Source organism: Amblyraja radiata, chromosome 13, assembly GCF_010909765.2.
Source record: "Amblyraja radiata isolate CabotCenter1 chromosome 13, sAmbRad1.1.pri, whole genome shotgun sequence".
NCBI classification, from domain to species: Eukaryota; Metazoa; Chordata; class Chondrichthyes; order Rajiformes; family Rajidae; genus Amblyraja; species Amblyraja radiata.
The window spans coordinates 55,912,429-55,929,048 of record NC_045968.1 but is presented as its reverse complement, the minus strand read 5'-3'; the positions used below and the strand labels follow the sequence as shown (position 1 = coordinate 55,929,048).

At 38.9% G+C, this 16,620-nt stretch overlaps 1 protein-coding gene across 7 annotated transcripts in view; it reads left to right on the top strand.

The window, feature by feature from the left end:
* The window catches only part of eif4e2 (eukaryotic translation initiation factor 4E family member 2), a 51,488-nt gene that overhangs the window by 19,336 nt on the left and 15,532 nt on the right, over window positions 1–16,620 (top strand). For 2 of the 7 annotated variants that reach the window (XM_033032132.1, XM_033032131.1), the window contains exon 6: window positions 1,357–1,493. In XM_033032132.1, coding sequence (XP_032888023.1) covers window positions 1,357–1,493 — 137 coding nt within the window. Of the gene's footprint in view, window positions 1–1,356; window positions 1,494–2,159; window positions 3,148–6,362; window positions 6,403–6,538; window positions 6,596–11,150; window positions 12,630–12,936; window positions 13,012–16,492; window positions 16,548–16,620 lie in introns of those variants that run through there. The other 5 variants (XM_033032130.1, XR_004413842.1, XM_033032134.1 and 2 more) reach the window with 5 other exon arrangements.

Sequence of the window (16,620 nt, the reverse complement as noted above, 5' to 3'; positions counted from 1 at the left end):
CTGCCTATCGTCCTTGCACCTAAGAACTTGCCCATTGAGTGTCAAGAGCAGAGGACAGCTCTGCTGGAAGGAGAGCTTTGAAAGTTTTAATCAGGACTCTTATCTCTGACGTGAGTGCGCCTGGTTTAATTCCGCAGCACACTACTGCAATTAGGCACTTCCCAACATGGAACGAGTCAAACACTGGTTAATAACATCTCCAGAACAAATGAAATCTGAAGTACGAAAACGAGGCGGAGAAGCATTTCTGGTGCAATCTCATGTTCTCATCAGAGAACTTGAAAGCATGCTAGTGGATCTCGGGTCCTATAAATTATAACAATTTAAAAGGATTGCATCATTTAAAGGGATGATTTAATTAAAATTTTCTTTCTCTTCTCTCTCGTCTATTATATTGTTTACAGTATACGATGTTTACAAAATCTGTTGTTCTGCTGCAAGTAAGAATTTAATTGATCTATCTGGGGCATATGACAATAAAACACACTTGAATATCTTTACGTAGTTGCATTAATTATAAAGGATTCTCCCTGCAATCTGCCATGAAGAAAATCATTGCAAGACCTCTCCTTGGTGTCCCATAGCTGATGTACTACTTCCAGAGTCACAATATGAATTTTGTCTGTCAAAAATGCATTATGGGCATGATGTTCAACTCCAACTGAGCGTAATTATGGAGAATCCTCAGAAAAAGATTCTTCACCATCCTCTTACTCCATGGTAGACACAAAATGCTGGAGTAACTCAGCAGGACATGCAGCTTCTCTGGAGATGCTGGTCAAGACCCTTCTTCTGAAGAAGAAGGGTCTCGACCCGAAACGTCACCTATTCCTTGCTCTCTGCCCTGCCCTCTTCCCTGCTCTCCTCCACTATTACACCCTGGTCACTTCATATTGCAAGGAAGCCAACTTGCAGCTTGAGCAAAATATTACAGAAAAAATCCACCACTGCCTTTGACCATCTGAGGAACTGAGAGCAAGACCTTAAACATCATTCTGGTCATCGTCTATTGAACACCAGTTATTGTATGAATCGGCGATGCAGACAATGTAAAGAGATGTGGAGAAAGGTTATCAATGTTGCATTCTGTAAAATCTGCCAGTAGCCACTTTCTGATGGCTACCATCTCCAGCTTTGCGTCTTTCATACTTGAACAACTCCAATGGGCAAGCCACCTTGTCTGCACATCACTTATTATATCTACTTGTGAGGAACTTTCCGATAGTTATTATATTAATGCTGCTATAGTAAAAGGCAAATTGTTGTTGGTATATTTCTGATGGTTACATGCATTTAGACACTACTGTCAATTAGTAGATTACCAGAATTCACTCTGGATTCTCTTTTTAATATTAGGAAGATATTATCTCCATATGGAATAAAACTGCCAGTGACCAAGCTACAACAGCACGAATACGGGACACATTACGACGTGTTCTAAATTTGCCACCCAATACCATAATGGAATACAAGACTCACACTGACAGCATCAAGTGAGTATGACCTGCTAACAAAGTTGCTTGATACAAAATGTTTATTGGATGTTGATTTCATTATTTTTAATATAACATTGCACAAAAATACACAAAAATTGGGTCATATGAGGAAATATGAAACCAAATAATTAACAAATAATAAAACAATGAACGGTACTCAGGGTTACATGTTCGTGTCAGTGTGATCATAAGCACATGATTAAGATGGTAAAATGAAACGATTTGACAGGTACACATTGATGGCTGATTCTCTGAATGTTCACTCCTTGTTTCTTCAATCAAACTTGTGAAGTGGTTTAATTTTCTTGCTTTTAATCCATTTCAAATTATAGCCTGAAGGATCTAAGGGTGCAAAAATCATATTTGCTTCATGTGTTGCTTTGAATTTATAATGTGTCATCAGATCATCATGTGAGTAAGATACACATGTAAAATATATACTTAAATAATTGAATCGAACCTTAAAAGATGCAATCAAGATAGTGATTCAGGTGCTTTTAATGTAGGTAGTACTAACACAGAATGTATTCATGTCAGAAAAACCTTCAGCAAAAGAAGGACAAACTTTAATTGGAAAGTTCTTAATTGGCTTTTTAGTGGACAGTAGTCCTAGTTATTTTTTAAACTGCATCAAACTCTATACTAAATGCTCTCTTTCTCCAGAAATCATGGAAGCATTTATCGGGAAATGGAAAAATACAGTCAGTGAATGATGTCCATCTGTAACTGGGCCGAGGAATATTGTTGTTTCGTTTTTTTTACACTAAAACTTCTGCCTAACTTGAGAATACGTTGCTGGTGTTAAGAGCCCAAAATGGTCAATTTTCTAATAATAATCACAATCTACCCACATATTGCAAATGTCATATTAATGTTGGAACAGACTAGAAATTTAAAGAGATTAAATGCATATTGATGGTCAACAGTATAAACACAGGAATTATACTCACTCCCAAGACTAAAAATAATATTTTAATATTTACTTCCCCAGAGTTTCACTCCATACCATCCAACCATCCTGGCTGTACTGTGTCCACTAAGGCACAGTTAAAGGTTTAGTTAAACTAAGATTGATAATAATTCATAAAATGGTGGAATTGGTTTTAAGCTAAATTTTACAAAAATAATGATAACAAATCTACCACTGTTTTCCTTCATCACTTCATGAAAGTGATAGTATGTACTTTTAGCAGGAAAATCCCACAGCTGCCATTGATGATTCTACATGATGAATGAAGCATGTAACATATTGAAATATAAAGTTTTGATCTTTACTCCCACTATAATATGACCTGAATATCTTATCTTAATTGAATGTGGTCCGCGAATGAAGCCACAAGCTATCATTGCTGCTTGGCATTTAATTTGGCCCAAAACAGTTACTTTGTGTTACTCAAATACACAGTTAATTGTGTAACACTGACCCATTTCTTCTATCCAGAGATGCTCCCTGTCCTGCTGAGTTACTCCAGCATGTTGTGTCTACAGTGTAAACCAGCATTTGCAGTTCCTTCTTACACAGTTAATTTTATCTTTGTCTATTGTATATTTTGTACTTGACTATTTCAAAATGAATGATGATTAAAATGTACTTATTCTTGAGATTGTGTTCCAATGTAACTTGCACTGTTTATAAAGTGTTTCAAAACAAGTTTCCTGAATGAGAAATCTTCATTGTGGATAGTTGCTCAACCAGCATGGTGACATTGCAGTAGTTGAGTGCCAGAGATCTTGTTGAACTGACAGCAGAGTAGGTATGTTACAATACTTACCTTCAGCGGCACTGCAATTCTGCCACTGGTCGTATGCGCGATTTTGGCGCGTTTGGGGGAGGGGGGGGGGGGGCGGGGTTAAAACGTGTTTTTTTTCCGACCTGGTCCTGGATTATATTTGTTGGAGTGCAAGCGTTTGCTAAAGAATCGTTCCGACGGCCGTTCTGTGTGTTTTTAAAAAAAAATTCTCCCGCCAAGTTAATCGACGGAGTGATTTTAAAATCAGCTTCTGAAACCGTCAACGCCGACAACGGGCCGGATTTTATGTAGGGAACAGGTAAAAGAAAGTAGTTTAATTTTATGTATAAAAGTGTTTCTTAAGATGCATTTAATTCACATTTTAAGTTGCGAAACGGTGATTTTTCCCCCCGAAGAACCGGCAGTGTATTTGCTGCCGATATGGGGACTAAATCACTGCAACCGCAACATTCCAAATGGTTGCGTTCCAGAAAATCCCACGGGCAAGTTGATTTAAATGGCCATTAATTTATAGGTATTAAATATTAAATTCCTTCCATTTGGCCTATAAACCCATGACAATGAGATTTAAAAATTATGTTATATTCTGAATTATTGTGTGAATGTTATTCGGACACTTAGGCTATTTAAAAATGTTAATCTATTCTTAAGAAATGAATAGATGTTTAGATCTAGTAATTGAATTTTGTAATTAGCTACAATTAGGTAACTAACTAATTATATTCTTTAATATCAAGTAATCTAAGTAAGATTGTTTCATATTTGTTTCAGAATGCTTCAATCTAAAATACTGAAAATTTCTTTCAGTTCTCTTAAATTTTAAGAAAGTTATGGGCTTTTAAATGTCCTCGATCACAGCTTTTGTGTTAAGTCAATGAAAAAGCAATTGGGAACAAGATGCCAATTTCCGAGTATGAGAATGGCCATAACTTTTTTAATACTGAAGATATGAAAGTGAATTAGGTGTCAAATTAAACTTCATTTTATGCTTTATCTGATGGGATAAATTACAGACTTGATTTTTAAAATTTCAAAATTTTGTAACATTGCTACAGCAGAGCCTTCCAAAAAGAAGTAATTCTTAAAGCTTAGATCATCAGATCTTTAGGAGTGCATTGAGGTACGCACGAGGCCCTATTGCTTCACTGCAGATTCTGAACCACTAATCTTGTGGCTTTCCCATTGCATTACCCATGGCGATCCTGAGGATGACTGATTTTCCACATTGTTAGAGTAACAATGTGGAAATTTCCCTTGTGCTGTAAAGACATCTCGGATAACTTCCCTATCACTCAGTTGTTAAATAACATTGAATAATTTGCCTATTTAAACAATTACAGTGCCCTCCATAATGTTTGGGACACATGGTCTCACAGGTGTTTGTATTTGCTCAGGTGTGTTTAATTGCCTCCTTAATGCAGGTACAAGAGAGATCAGCACCTAGTCTTTCTTCCAGTCTTTCCATCACCTTTGGAAACTTTTAATGCTGTTTATCAACATGAGGACCAAAGTTATGCCAATGAAAGTGAAAGAAGCCATTATGAGACTGAGAACCAATAATAAAACTGTTAGAGACATCAGCCAAACTTTAGTTTTACCAAAATCAACTGTTTGGAACATCATTAAGAAGAAAGAGAGCACTGGTGAGCTTACTAATCGCAAAGGGACTGGCAGGCCAAGGAATAGGGCGGCCACGGTGGCACAGCGGTAGAGTTGCTGCCTTACAGCGCTTGCAGCACCAGAGACCCGAGTTCGATCCCGACTACAGGTGCTGTCTGTATGGAGTTTGTACGTTCTCCCCGTGACCGTGTGGGTTTTCTCCGAGATCTTCAGTTTCCTCCCACGCTCCAAAGACGTACAGATATGTTGGTTAATTGGCTTGGTGTATGTAAATTGTCCATAGTGTGTGTAGGACAGTGTTCATGGGCGGGGATCGCTGGTCGGTGCAGACTCGGAGGGCCGAAGGACCTGTTTCCTTGCTGCATCTCTAAACTAAACTTAAACCGCTAAAGCTGATGACAGAAGAATTCTCTCTATAATAAAGAAAAATCCCCAAAAAAACACCTGTCCGACAAATCAGAAACATTCTTCAGGAGTCAGGTGTGGATTTGGATTTGTCAATGATCGCAGTCCGCAGAAGACTTCATGAACAGAGCAACCACAGTTCTGGAAAAATGTCTTGTGGACAGATGAGACGAAGATTAACTTATATCAGAGTGATGGCAAGAGCAAAGTATGGAGAAGGAACTGCCCAAGATCCAAAGCATGCCACCTCATCTGTGAAACACGGTGGTGGGGGTGTTATGGCATGGGCATGTAAGGCTGCTGAAGGTACTGGCTTTATTAAAATCTGACAAAGTGCACTTTAACCACATGTGATTTTTTTTAAATTACAAATCTCAAATTGCCGAGTACAGAGGCAAATAAACAAATGTTGTCCCAAACATTATGGAGGGCACAGTAGCTAAAAGTGTTGTTTATGTAGAAAGTTTTGCCATCAGTTGTTTTGACAAGATTATTGCACTAAAGATGATTTGTGAGGATATCTGAACTCCATCTGTTTAAGCTTTTGATGGGGTGAAGTTAGAGAAATTGAGTCAAGATTTCCTTGAGGTTCTAATGTTTTTGAGATAAGAGATGTGCTCAGGCTAAATGCAATTTTTGAATGTTTTCGAACTGACAGTCCTGGTCAAAAACTCTTTGGGATTGATAATCAAAAACTAATTATGTGAAGCAGTTCATTTAAAACTGGGTGCTTGGACTAGACAGAGTTTCCAGAGCTAGCTTTGTTAAGTACTGCCCTTCTCTCCATTCCCAAATACTCATCCTATTCTACTTATCTGCTTACCACTGTACATGTAGTGCCAGTGGGTTTGCACATTTCAGGCTCCAACTGCTTCTCTTTTTTATTTTTAAGTGGACATTTACTGCTGAGGTGTATTCCTGGACTGAAAGGTCTACAAATAGGAACATTAGTTGATGTGAGTAGAATGGGTAGTAGTGGAGTAAATGAATAAATGGCCTGTTTGCTTAGTTTCAAGAAAGAGCAGCTGACCGATTATAAAACTCTCCACCAATTTCCTTATGTCCACCGTTTAATCTCTCTTCGTGCCAGGATCAAACCCAGATTTTGTGATGCAAGGAAGAGAAACAAAGTGAGTATGCGAATCATAGACCTCGTCAGTTCATTAACACTGCCTTGATGCAGTTGTGTTGCTTGAAGTTAGGAGAAAAATTGAAAAGCCTGAAATCTTTGTCTCCATATTGAATACAACAAATACCTCATCACAGCTGCCATTTGACAACAGATTCCACAATGAGAAGCAGGCACATCCAATTCACTGATCTGTAAGTAAATACCTATTTTCTTAAAAGTATTATCAGAACATGCTTTTTACGTGTAACCATGACACACATATAGATTATTGTATGGTATTATTTAGATTGGGGACGGAGGACCTAACCCTTTTTAAAAAGGGTCCTTCGCTAAAAGTTTGGACAAGCACTGTAGCGCTAGGCCCCAACGTATAGCTATTTCCCTTTGTAACTGGATATTTAATAGGTTTAACCACTTGGCCTGTTTTGCCATTCTTAAAAAATGGCTGACCTTCAATTCAACTCTCTACTCTGTTAGGACATGACTCTTGACAGGGCTACCAACTCTCACGCTTTGAGCGTGAGAATCACGCCCTCAGGCAAACTCTCACGCCCTCACGCTGATCAGAAATTTCTCACGCTCTGTGGTGAGAAATTCTGTGATCAACAAACATTTCAAAACTCGGATAAACTGCATGGTCCGCGGGTATTTGAGACCCGGGGCTGAGGGAGGGATGGAAGCAGCGGGCGGATACAGATGCCGGGAGCCGGGGCTGGTGAGTTTGCAGGGCTGACGAGTATTTGCGCGGCTAGCGAGTCGCTCGCTGCAGCTTCGGCCATGGAGCACTCCGGACAGTGCGAGTGTCCCGGGCCGTCGGAAGCGCCACTGCCGCGAGAGTCTCTGTGCCGAAGGGACAGACTCTCAAAGGGAGGTGGAGAGAGAGAGAGGGGAGACGGGGGAGAGAGAGAGGAGGGTGAGAGGAAAGACAGGGGAGAGATAGAGGGGTGGGGGGGTGAATGGAGAGAGAGAAGAGAGAGAGGGGGAAAGAGGTAGGGGGGAGAGAAGAGAGAGAGAAGGGGAGAGTGAGAGGGGGAGACAGGGGAGAGAGTGGTGAGAAGAGAGGGAGAGAGAGGGGAAAGAGATGGAGGGGAGAGAGAGAGGGGGGTTGAGAGGAGAGAGTGCATCCTGGAGGACAACCAGTGATTGCTGGAAGTAAGTACGAAGCACTGGGTAGAAACGGTGGAAGATAGTGGACTTCAAATGGGGGTGGTTGGAGAAAGCATCCTGCTTGCCTGCTAAATTTTCACTTACTGTAACTGCAGGAAAGAATGTTCCCGATGTTGGGGCGTTCAGAACCATGGGTCACAGTTTAAGAATAAAGGGGGGGGGAGGGGGCAGTTAGGACTGAGATGGAGGACAAACTTTCTTCACGCAGAGAGTTGTGAATCTGTGGAATTCTCTTCCACAGAAGGCAGTGCAGGCCAATTCACTGGAAGATTTCAAGAGAGAGTTAGATTTAGTTCTTGGGGCTAACAACATCAAGGGATATGGGGAAAAAACAGGAAAGAGGTACTGATTTTAGATGAATAGCCATGATCATATTGAATGGCAGTGCTGGCTCGAAGGGCCGCTGGCCTATTCCTGCACCTATTTTCTATGTTTCTATGCTTGAGTATATGACAATAAAACTCGATCACTTGATTTTGAAGCATTCATGCATGGTGGAGGTATAATGTAGTCATAGAGTGATACAGTGTGAAAACAGGCCCTTCGGTGCAACTTGCCCACACCCGCCAACATGTCCCAGCTATGCTACCTGCTTTTGGTCCATACCTCCAAACCTGTCCTATCCATGTATCAGTCTAACTTTTTCTTAAATATTGGGATGGTCCCTGCCTCAACTACCTCCTCTGGCAGCTTGTTCCATACACCCATCACCCTTTGTGTGGATAAAGTTACCCCTTAAAAAGTTACCTCTTAAAAAATACTTAATACAAAAAACATTGAAATCATACTTCTACAGTGCACTAAAACATGATTTTAATACATCAAATTTCAAAAAGTTACTACCCTTGGAGGGGGGACCCCCTTCTTCCGCACCCTCTCCCCACTCGGTTGCTCCACTCCCTCACCAGGTACCCCCAAGGCCAGTGATCAGTGATCGCACAGCCTCCCCCCTTTCAAAAACGCTCCAATCCAATTTAAAGCATATATATTGTATTCAAGTGTAAGTATGCACCATATTGCACAATTCCAGTGGGAGGGGGAACATGTAAATTTGCATCGCCGCCATTGTATAATCTCCATAGAACATCTTACAAAGGTTTTGTCCTGCATCGCTGTTTTTTAAAAGACAAAAGCCCAATGACCTCTGTGGTGGCCCAGTGGGCCAAAATACTGGAACTTTTCCATCCAAACAGCTGTATATAGTAGCTTCAAATAATTGCAGCATTTTTAAGATCTACACCTCCTCAGGCTCCTTGCCATTGACGGATCCATTCCAATCATTTTCTATCGCGGAGAGTAATCCAAAACAAAATTCTGCAATGAGTGAGGATGCAAGTAAATGCTGTTTTTTCGAGTTTTAAAAGCTTTGTGGCTGTGTTGCTTTCAAAGTCAAATGATCCAGATGCATAAGGTTATGAATATTAATTTCCCCATGAAAACCAGCCTCCTTCCCCATAGATCATTTCATTACAAATCTTCATTGTAGGTTGTAATGTGAAAACTATTTGGTAGTATACAAAAACATTTTATAAAAAATAATTTTGCATTTGTCACAAAAGTGAAACTTGCACTGTCACAACACTGAAACTTATTGCTACTTCATAATCACGTAGACACCTATCTCTGCTTCTGCATAAAGTGCTTTGCTTTGCAATATTTTCCCTTGTAATGTTGAGAACTTATAATTGATTTAAACTATTTTTAAAAAGATTCTGGACATGTTTTAATGGTACCAAATCATTATTATGGCCTAGTTCAGTTTCTTTATGATAATGGATTATCAATGTTTTCAGGTATGTTTCAGCTCTGCTTGTTATTAAATTTGAACTTACAACTGTTCCAGTCATTTTTGTAGTTTGTAAAATGTTAGTTAAAAGCTTTTTTAAACTTATTAGTGTGATGACGGGTGCTGCTGGAGATCCCTGAGAACTGACACCTAAAGAAGGTGTCACCTAAAAGAAAGGGTAACGTCACATAAGTGGCCAAACCCCAAAACGCTACTCACTTGTAGAAATAGATAGAAGGCGTTTCAAAACTATTTACTTTCCAAATGTATTTCAATGGATGTAAATTAAATAAATAAAATAGCCTGATGCTATGGCAGCTGCCATGTAAACATACAGTGCCCTTCATAATGTTTGGGACAAAGCCCATGAATCGGAAACTTTAAGCAGTTGTTGCATGCAAAGGATATGCAACAAAATACTAAACATGACTACTTTCATTTACATCACATTGCTGTGTCCCAAACATTATAGTGCCCTGAAATGGAGGGACTATGTATAAACACAGCTGTAATTTCTACATGGTGAAACCAAAATGTATAAGAACGGCCTTTAATAAAATCTGACAATATGCACGATAACCACAAGTGATTTTTTCTATTACATACCTCAAATTGTGGAGTACAGAGGCAAATAAATAAATGATGGGTCTTTGTCCCAAATATTATGGAGGGCACTGTGTCATTTTTCCATTGATCAATTAGGGTCACCATGATTTGGAAAGGTATAATATTCAGACTTGCCATTCATGATAATTATCCAGCATTTCCTCTAGCCTCTCCTCGAATCAGGTTATTTGTATTACTTGATGTGCAATGTTGCATTTGAATTACAGCCTTTCAGATGAAATATTAGAGAATAATTAGTGCTGGTGCAATCGTTTTCTATGACTGAAGCAATAGACTTATAAACAGATGCAAAGTGCTGGACGTGGTTTGGCAAAGTTTCGGGTCGGGACCCTTCTTCACACTGATTGCAGCAGGGGGGGGGGAGACAGCTGGAAGAGGACAAAGCCTGGCAAGTGATAGGTGGATACAGGTGAGGAGGTTTTTTGATTGGCAGATGGTTGAAAAAATTACCAGAGCTGAGAATACAAAAGGTGAGAGGTAAGGATGGTAGAAATATGAAGCCAAAGGAAGGAATTCAGGTGGAAGGGCAAAGGGAGAAATAGGTGGCCATCCAGGTGAGGCACAAGGAAGAAAGGGGGGAGGTTTGTATACCTAAAGCTGGTGAATTCAATGTTCATACCATTTGGGTTGAGTTTGTACCAATATAGGGTAACTTACTGCTTCCCTCCCCCCTTTTCCGCTCTCTTCCTTGTGCCTCACCTGGATGCACACCCCTTTTTCCCCTTCCCCAGGCTTCACATTTCATGCTTTTTCTATCCTTATCTCGCATTTTTTTTTGTCTTTTCATCTTTGGCCTTTGTCTAACCATGTGCCAATCAAAAAGCGCCCTCACCTGTTTCCGCCTACTTGTCAGGCTTTGTCCCACTCCCACCTCTCTTCCAGCTTTCTCCCCTTACTACAATCAGTCTGAAGATGTGTCCACACCTGAAACATCACTTATCCATGTTCTTCACACATGCTGCCTGATTCTCTGTCACTCCAGTACTGGAGTCTATTTTGGGAAACCATCATCTGCCGTTCCTTGTATCAGCGACTTATAAACAGGATGGTGTTTAACTAGCACCTCATAATTTTGAGATGTATGTGCTTATGTCCTAACAAATGCAGAACCACAGCCCACCTTCTTGCTAACTAGACAATTATTTTAATATTTCTTCCAACCGCAGTTTCCTCAACAAACTTTCTCCAACCTCATCCAACAGCAATGTCCTTTGCGGTGCGTGTCTTTCTGGATCCATCGGCTATTCTGGGACAGAGCTAGATTGAGCCTAGATCACACTGCTGAAAAACTGACAACCAGCCAAGCCTCATCCCTAGTTTAATGGGCAAGCAAAGACATTGCCTGTTTAACTTCTCTGACATTTGGAAGCATTCAAAAATAATAAAATGATGTTCAAAGTTAATCAAACAATAATATCTAGATTATTAATAATGCATGGAAAGTTATGAATTAAATTTATTAAAATGTTTTAATTATTTAAATTACCTAAAATGTACCTTTTTTCCTCACAGCTACTCCTCTCTGTATTGAACTGAATGGAGTTGCAAAATCTCTGTTTTAAAAGGGTTTAGAACATGATGTTTGAAAAAATAATTTACAAAATCCATTATTCCACCTCTGGCACAAGCTCAACAGGGGATATTCTGAAGCATAAGTGTCTGAAATTGCATGTTGTTAATGCTTTTTTTGCTGGGGATATAATCGGCAAATAATGCTGGGGATATAATCAGCAAAACCTTTTTTAATATTAATAAAACTTTTAATGAAAAGCTGCCTTGCAGTTCATGATTTGTTCAAGTGCAAATTCCCAACTACCTGTTGGCATTTTTCACACAGAAATATAGGCCATTCTGTTCCTGCGACTAGATCTGGAGTTCAGAGCATTTTTAAGTCTAACCTTGTGTGGTTGAAAGTTTCTTACTACTGCTTAACAGAAACTAATTTTTCTCTTGATGCCTTCTTTCTTACAATAGGTCTATTTTTCACTGAGTTTACAATGTTCTGGTTTTAAAATGAAATTAAATGTACTTTTAAGAGGAAAATCAACGTAACAAAGCAGTGCTTTTTAAACAATTTTTTGAGGTGAGGAAGAAAAGTGGATTATTTGTGTTTGCAATGAGATTGTTCTTAAATATATATAATAACAGAAAGTGGTTTTAACCAAAAGTCAGCAGGTAACTCCAGATGCACAAGCACCAAAATTGAGGTAGTATGCTGTTAATTGGAATGGTTTACATAACATGTATAGGAAAGAACTGCAGATGCTGGTTTAAATCGACACAAAATGCTGGACATTTTGAACTGAACTCAGCGGGACAGGCAGCATTTCCGGAGGGAAGGAATGGGTGACATTTCGGGTTGAGACCCTTCTTCAGACTGAAGAACTCCTGCATTTTGTGTCTATCTTCGGTTCACATAACAAATGTTTGCCAACAAATGATACTTTCTCCGCACTGGATTGCTGTGCTGCAGGAATTTATCTATATTAAAACAATTTGGAAGAAATAGATTGTGACTTTTAAGGTCTTGTAATATTTAATAGATCTCAGGAACAAATGAGACAATTGTTTCTATTTTGGTGAGGAAGATGTTTTAAATATTTAAATGTTGCAGGTCTGGCAATGTACAGATTATATATGGTGTTTGATAGGATTCTTACAACAAAGCTAAAGCAAAGGGACTCCTGCCAACAGCAAGAGAAAAACTGAACTATGTAGTTTCTTGGGTTTGCTGTCACTCATAAAGTACAGAATCAGCTAATTCTATCTTAATTGAACATGTGCAGAATATTTTCGAGTGGACTAAGTAATTAATGTTGAATGCAGTATGAAGCAATTCTCAAAATACAAATGTCTAAAAATTTGATGACATCTGAATTTTTTCAATAAAATTACATTTTGGATTGCTCAATTTTTTTTGCAAATGTCAACTTTTACTTTGTATATATACAGCACTAAACATACTAATTTAAAAAAAAAGACGGGATAATTAAATGTTTTAATAGCTGTAAGTGATCTTAAAAACAGGTGAGCTTGTGTTTTTAGTAACTATTTAGTAATAAAACATAATCTTAAAGTATACACCAATCACTTGTCCAGCTCTGTCCTGCCCTCACCTCTATTTCCAGCTTTCTCCCCTGTACTGCAATCAGTGTGAAGATTTGTCACCTATCCATTCCCTCCACAGATACTGTCTGACCCGCCGAGTTACTCCAGCACTTTGTTTTGTTCTGAGTAAATAGAATGGTTTTGCCTTTTTTGAACAGGACATACCTGTGCAATTTTCCACATTGTTGGGTAGTATTACTGTACTGTAGTAGCAGCGGAAAATTACACCCAGTGGAACTTTAGAACATGAAATCTTCAATTCTGATAACTGTGATTAAAGAATTATTAGGTATTCATTATTAAACTCTGCAATTTAGTGGCAATTTCATACTTATGCCCCAGCTGCATGAGGAGGTAAATTTCCCACACTTTATCCATTTTTCAATAAACCACTAAAGTTGAAATATTTATATATCCCAAAATTAAAGCAAACTATAATAAAAACATAATTTTGAACTGCTATTACCCACAAGCAGAAATGTGTACCACCCTAGTCATAAAGTCATAGGGTGTGGAAACATGCCCTCAGGCCCATCTTGTCCACCCTGTACAACATGCCTCACCTACATTAGTCCCACCTGCCTATGTTTGGCCCATATCCCTCTAAACCTATTCTATCCATGTACCTGTCCAAATGTATTTTAAATGTTGTGATAGTACTTGCCTCAACTACCTCCTCTGGCAGCTCGTTCCATATACCCACCATCCTTTGTGTAAAATCAAAAGTGCCCCTCGGGTTCCTATTAAATCTTCCGCCCTTCACCTTAAGCCTATGTACTTTGCATCTTGATTTCTCTGCTCTGGGTAAAAGACTGTGTATTTACACTATCTAATCCCCTTTTGATCCTATACACTACAAAATCACTCCTCGTCCTCCTGCATTCCAAGGAATAAAATCCTATCATGCTCGACCTCTCCCTATAGCTCAGGTCTTGAGTCCTAGAAAAATCCTCAAATCTTCTGCGCCCTTTTCAGTTTAACAGCATTTTTTCTATAACAGGGTGACCAAACTGTACACAATTGGGCTTCAGCAATGTCTTGTACAACTGCAACATAACCTTAGTTTAGTTTAGAGATACAGTGTGGGAGCATGCCTTCAGCCCACTGAGTAAAGGCCAACCAGTGATCCACGCACACTAACACTATCCCACACACACTAGGGACAATCAACAAATTTTTCCAAGCTAATTAGCTTACAAACCTGTAAGTCTTGGGAGTGTGGGAGGAAACCGAAGCACCCAGAGAGAACCCACTCGGGTCACGCGGAGAATGTACAAGCTCCGTACAGATAGCATCCGTAGTCACGACCTAACCCGGGTCTCTGGCACTGTGAGCCAGCAATTCTACCGCTGTGCCACCCATTTCTACCACTGCACCATTACCTCCCAACTCTTACACTCAATACTCTGACTGATAAAAGCCAATTTGTCAAAAGCCTTCTTGACCACACAGTCTACCTTGGTAGGAGCAACGTACGTGCACTCATAGATCCCTCTGCTCTGCAATACCCCCCAGAGCCCTGCCCTGGTTGGACTTCCCAAAATGTAACACCTCACACTTATCTGTATTAAATTCCATTAACCATTCCTCAGCCCACTTGCTCAACTGATCAAGATCTTGCTGCAATTTCTGATAACCATCTTCACCATCTACGATGCCAGCACATTTTGTGTCATCATCAAACTTGCTAATCGTGCATTGTTCATTCTCACCAAATCGTTGATATAAACCACAAACAGCAAAGGGCCCAGCACTGATCCCTGAGGTACACCATATATCACAGGCCTCCTGTTTGAAAAACAACCCTCCACCATCACCCTCTTCTATGAAGCCAATTCTCTATTCAGTTGGCTAACTCGCCCTGGATTCCATGCGAACTAATCTTCCAGTGCAGTCCATCATGCGGAACCTTATAAAATGTCCCGCTGAAGTCAGAACCTCAAGACCCACTGTACCAATTACATCGAACCTAAGAACTATTCCTAGTTTAGTTTAGGCAGTGTAGAAAAGTTTTCCAAGAGAAGCATCAAGGTAGGAATAACAAGAAACATCACCTGCAAGTTGTGCTCTGCTTTACACAGACAGCTAGCTACCTTGGAAGTATGACACAAAAAGCTGGAGTAACTCAGCGGGACAGGCAGCATCTCTGGAGAGAAGGAATGGGTGACTTTTCGGGGCGAGATCCTTCAGAAGTATGTCGCTGTTCATGGCTGTTAAACAAAAATGTTGAAATTAACTTTGCAATTAGACTGATTTATGGAATGTAACTGCTGTAGTGCAATTTGATCATGATTTTGGATTACCAGTCCAGTTATTTATCTCCTATCATAATTTGTGGTGCTGGCCTTCATCTGTTTGCTGACACTTTTTGTTTTTGTTTTAATACTCAAACTGGTATAGTTTTATTCTTAAAGGTAAAATTTGAAAGAGAAGAAAATGTATTTTATGCCAGCACTGTTAGAGTTTAATTTCAGTTAATATCTGTTGTGGAATTACTGATTAATGGTGCAATTATATCACATTGTTTCACAATTTGATTAGATATATAGCATCTTAATTTTGGATGATACAAATATTTCAACTTTCACTTCAATTTTTAAATATAATCATCAGCAATGGATTATTCTGTTTAAAAGTACCATTAAATTTGAATTTTCCTAAAATAGCTTTGTAACTCATCTTTCAATAATTAGTTAACACATCAGAATTTCAGGATTATTTCAAAGTAAGATGCCAGTAGACATTTTATTCTGGAGGTTTGAGATGTTACAGGGTCACTTTGGCAGATTTCTTGAAAATATGGGGCAAAAATGTTCCAATTTATTGGCATCGAGTAAAGAGTGGAAAGGTTTAATTTTGATTTTTGTGGTCTTTTTTGTCTGTTTTACACAACCCTTTTTTAAAAAAAACATGTGCTTGGTCTGTTCTCCATTTTGCACAACTCCAACTGGCCTGAAGTTCTTGAATGTACAAAATCAGATCCTTTCATGTTTTAAATTCTAGTTCATGCTTGTTTTGCATTGGAATTACTTGCACTCTAAGATTTCTGCCATTATAATCTGCTGAAGAAATGAATGCTGAATTAAACCCTATCATGAATTATATCAAGATTAAATTGTCCTTGGGTACATAGAAATATTTCCGCAAAACAATTCCAATATTTTGTTTTATTCCTAGAATATCTTTTTCTGAAGTAATTCTATTGGTTTATAATCACCTTCTTTAACAACACAAATAAACTGATGTTTTTAATATTGTTTGTATCTGGCTAAACCTGTACTGATAATGACCTAACAACATTCTGGCCCATATCTTTTATGTTAAGAAAATATTGTCTGGATTTGTGTTCCTAAACACGTTTGTGGATAATTCCACTGTCTTTCCTAAATATAAATTTTAGATTGGTGTCCTGAAGGATGGAGGAGGAGGAGGATCTCCGCAAGGAGATCTCAAAGGTGATTTAAAAGTAATTTGATACAGTTGTTTGTGGAGAGCACATGAATGAAAAGTGAATAAAGTAACATTTTA